Source organism: Nematolebias whitei, chromosome 8 (genome assembly GCF_014905685.2).
Source record: "Nematolebias whitei isolate Nwh7 chromosome 8, NemWhi1, whole genome shotgun sequence".
In the NCBI taxonomy this organism is placed as follows: Eukaryota; Metazoa; Chordata; class Actinopteri; order Cyprinodontiformes; family Rivulidae; genus Nematolebias; species Nematolebias whitei.
In genome coordinates, this window is record NC_056505.1 from 18,023,130 (window position 1) to 18,026,586 (window position 3,457).

The 3,457-nt window shown below is 34.2% G+C and overlaps 1 protein-coding gene across 1 annotated transcript in view; it reads right to left on the reverse strand.

Moving 5' to 3' along the window:
* Window positions 1-1,741: 1,741 nt before the first annotated feature.
* agtpbp1 (ATP/GTP binding carboxypeptidase 1) overlaps window positions 1,742-3,457 on the reverse strand; it is a 31,724-nt gene continuing 30,008 nt past the window's right edge. Inside the window, exon 25 of the mRNA XM_037680359.1 lies at window positions 1,742-2,278. Coding sequence (XP_037536287.1) covers window positions 2,107-2,278 — 172 coding nt within the window. The 3' untranslated portion in view covers window positions 1,742-2,106. The remainder of the gene's footprint in view (window positions 2,279-3,457) is intronic.

Here is a 3,457-nt window from a genome sequence, read left to right on the forward strand (position 1 = left end):
TTTTTTTTCATCCATTATTTTTTTTGTGAGTTTCAAGTTGTTTGTTGTTCACCTTTGTGGGGTTTTCCTTCTTCAAGAAAAGAGGTTAAAACATTTTTGTTTTTTAATCCGAGTTTAAATCTCTTTTCTCTAACTAATAGCTAAAATAACCTGACAATAAATAAATATATATAAAAATAAAAACAAAAGACTTAGAAAAGCCAAATGACCAAACCACTTTAAACAATTGAGACAGTCTGACTGCTTGGAAACAGAAAATAAAGAAATGAGGGATGACTCAGAACAACAATGTCACTCCAACGGCTAAATAGAAAACAGGTTTTAAAGTTTTAGATGTTTTATCTTCAGGTTTTTGTACTTTGTAGACTGCACTCATCTCAAGCTTTGGAAGGAGAACACTTCACTAGGACAGAGGTTTATATTTTTAAAAGCTAAGGATAAAAACACCATTATGTTCTTGTGTAAAGTGTTCAGGTGAAGATAAAAAATGAATAAATGCTGTCGTTTATTTTATTCACATTTTATTTCCCAAGCCTTTACGTTTACCATCTGTTGTCTGCCACACACTTAACTTAAAATAGGCTACCATTCTGCTTGTTTACTGCCAAACACAAACAAACAAACAAACAAAATAAACAAATATAAACATAAATTAACACAGATTTCCCATAAAATAGCATAAAATGAGTTCACTCACATTGTACATGCACATGTACACTCACAATAAAACTGTAACATGTAAAGGAACACAAAGCAAAGAACAAAAAAAGAAGACGGATGAAGAAGAGGAAATTGAAAATATTTAAAAAGGAGCAAAGTGAAAGGAGAATCAAATTAATAAAAAGCACACTTTAAGAGCATTAGCTGAGCTGAATAATGGAATAACTTGAAACACGCTGTGCTTTCATACACCAAAAATGACTCAAACATGCAGGATGCATCTTAAAACTGCATAAATTAGAAATATTTAAAAAGTAAGATCCCAGAAAACCATGCACTATCTGTACAAATTCAACAGAAACACATTTACATACATTTTAAAGCAGAATTCAAACTACTCCACAGTCTTGATATACAGCACCATCTGTTTTATGCATGGGACTCTGCACATTAGCAAAATGTACACACAGGAGAAAACTGTGAAAAAGGAGGTACAATTCCAGTATAATTGTTGAAACAATACAGCAATTACCTTCTGCTGAGCTCCGAGGACTTCAGAGTTTTCTCTTTGCGACACCTAAAGTGATTTTTATGCTCGTACGATTTGTTCAAGTGTTTACTTTCTACAAAAAGTGCAAATAGAGTTTACTGGTCTCTGACACTAAAGCTTTCATTTCATCGCTGAATGTTCAATACTGCTTTTGAACACTGCTCATTTATAAACAGAGGCATCACTAACAGATGTGGATATGGTATATTTATCCAAGTGTCTGAGAACGTCTAAGCCTGGTGTGTGTGTGTACATCTATAATTTGTGTAGAATACAAGGTCCATTTTCATTTTACATTCATGTGATATAAATATTTGTAATTATTGGATAAAGAAAGGCAAACAGCGCACTAGATATTGCACCAAATGGAAGGTGGCCAGTGACGGATGGTTTACATGTGAGAACGGGTAGAATATTGTAGAAGACACATGAGGGACACAGACAGATGTTTTGCCAAGAAGGCAATTTGTTTAGTCTCTTAGCCGATGAGAAGAGACTCACTTGAACATGTTTTAATCAATAAGAGGGGGTTAAAAACTAAAGTGTTACTTGCTGCTTGAGTTTGTTGTTTCCATGCAAATCTCAGAGGATATATGGTGTCTGAGGTTTATGAATCTGATATGATCTGGTGACTAAAGGTAAAAACCTTCACTGTAATTTATTCTGATACTTAAATTTATCTGAAGACAAAGGCAGATGGTGTTTGCACCGTTAGAAGCAATAAGTCGGCTACGCTGAGCTGACTTGATAAATTCAAAAGTTCAAGTGTAACTCTAAGCTATGAATCTGTGACGAGTGAGGATTCTTTCCATTTCTCTTGTGAAACTTTGTTCACTTATTAATCCAAGCACTGACTAGTTCAAAGGTCAGCCTGGCAGGTTCAAAGTTAATTACCACTAGACCCTATGGTTGGTTTCAGAGTCCGACAGCTGTTCTAAATTCTCCTGAACTTCGCAGCAGAGTTCATTTTCAGGCTCTGCATCCTCATCGTTGCTTTCTGCGCTGTAATCTATCGCCTCCAGAAAGGATGGTTCATCATCCTCCAGCACGTAGGTCGTTGTGGAGCTGCTGAAAAAACAAAATAAAAAATAATAACTGCCTCCATTTATCACAATGTCCCACATGAACATTTAACATTACTCTACTAAATGTGTAAAATAGCATAAATATGCATTTTCAAATAAATAAATATAACAATAATAAAAAATATTTATTAATTCTTATTGTTATTATTATTATAACTAAATGGAATGCAAAATTATCTTGAATAGTAAATATTTTTGATATCAATTTGTTTTAATAGCTAAAAAATGATTTCTTAAACTGCCTTATAGTTTTTACAGAAATATAAAGATATTTAGTTAATATTAATATTATTAATAATAATAGAAACCTATCTATCAGATTTCCGTGTCAGTTCAGATTTTTGATTTTTGTGAAGCCATAATCTGCTAATTTTGATTTGAGTAAATTCAGATTTCTTTCCCAGGATTAATTAAAATCATTCATCCAAGACAAAAAAAATGGTTAGGACAACCCAGGAACCACTGAGGCCTGCTATGAACTGGAAACTGCTAAAACACAAGTGTCTTTGTCCACATGAAGCCAGTCTTCCCATCACTATGGACTCTAGATGATGCCAATGAAGGAAAAAGCTCATGCTCTAAAAGTGACATCTTTAAACATGACTGAATTTTGCCAAAGAGCCAAATGCTTTCTGGATAAAACTTCCAGGGTCAGATAAAACAGATTGAGCTCTTTGGCCACAGTGACAAGAAGTAAATGTGAAGTGTAAGTGTAAATATTGGAATCAGTGTCCCATTAAAACACTCAGTGGTCTCCACATTTCAACCGTTCAACCTCTCATTTAATGTAAAGTTTAAAAAAAATGGATGTAGTTATAAGTTTGGCCTTGTGTAGGTAAAATTTTTCCACTATGGAACAATAAATGTTCAAATAAATAATTTAAATTGGTAGTCTAGTATTGTTTTTGAAAGTCATGTTCTGTCAAATGGTTGATACAGTAGTCACTCGCTACTTCGCGGTTCGACTTTGACGGACTCGCTCTTTTCCAGTTTTTCAACAATTGTCAACTTTAATACTCACGTGATTGGGACGGCATGGGATATATATATATATATATATATATATATATATATATTTTTTCCTGCTATTCTATGGTGGAACCAGACGAGTCCCATCCACCGCCCCCACCCCCCCCCCCCTCCCCCCCAACAGGCACAGCTA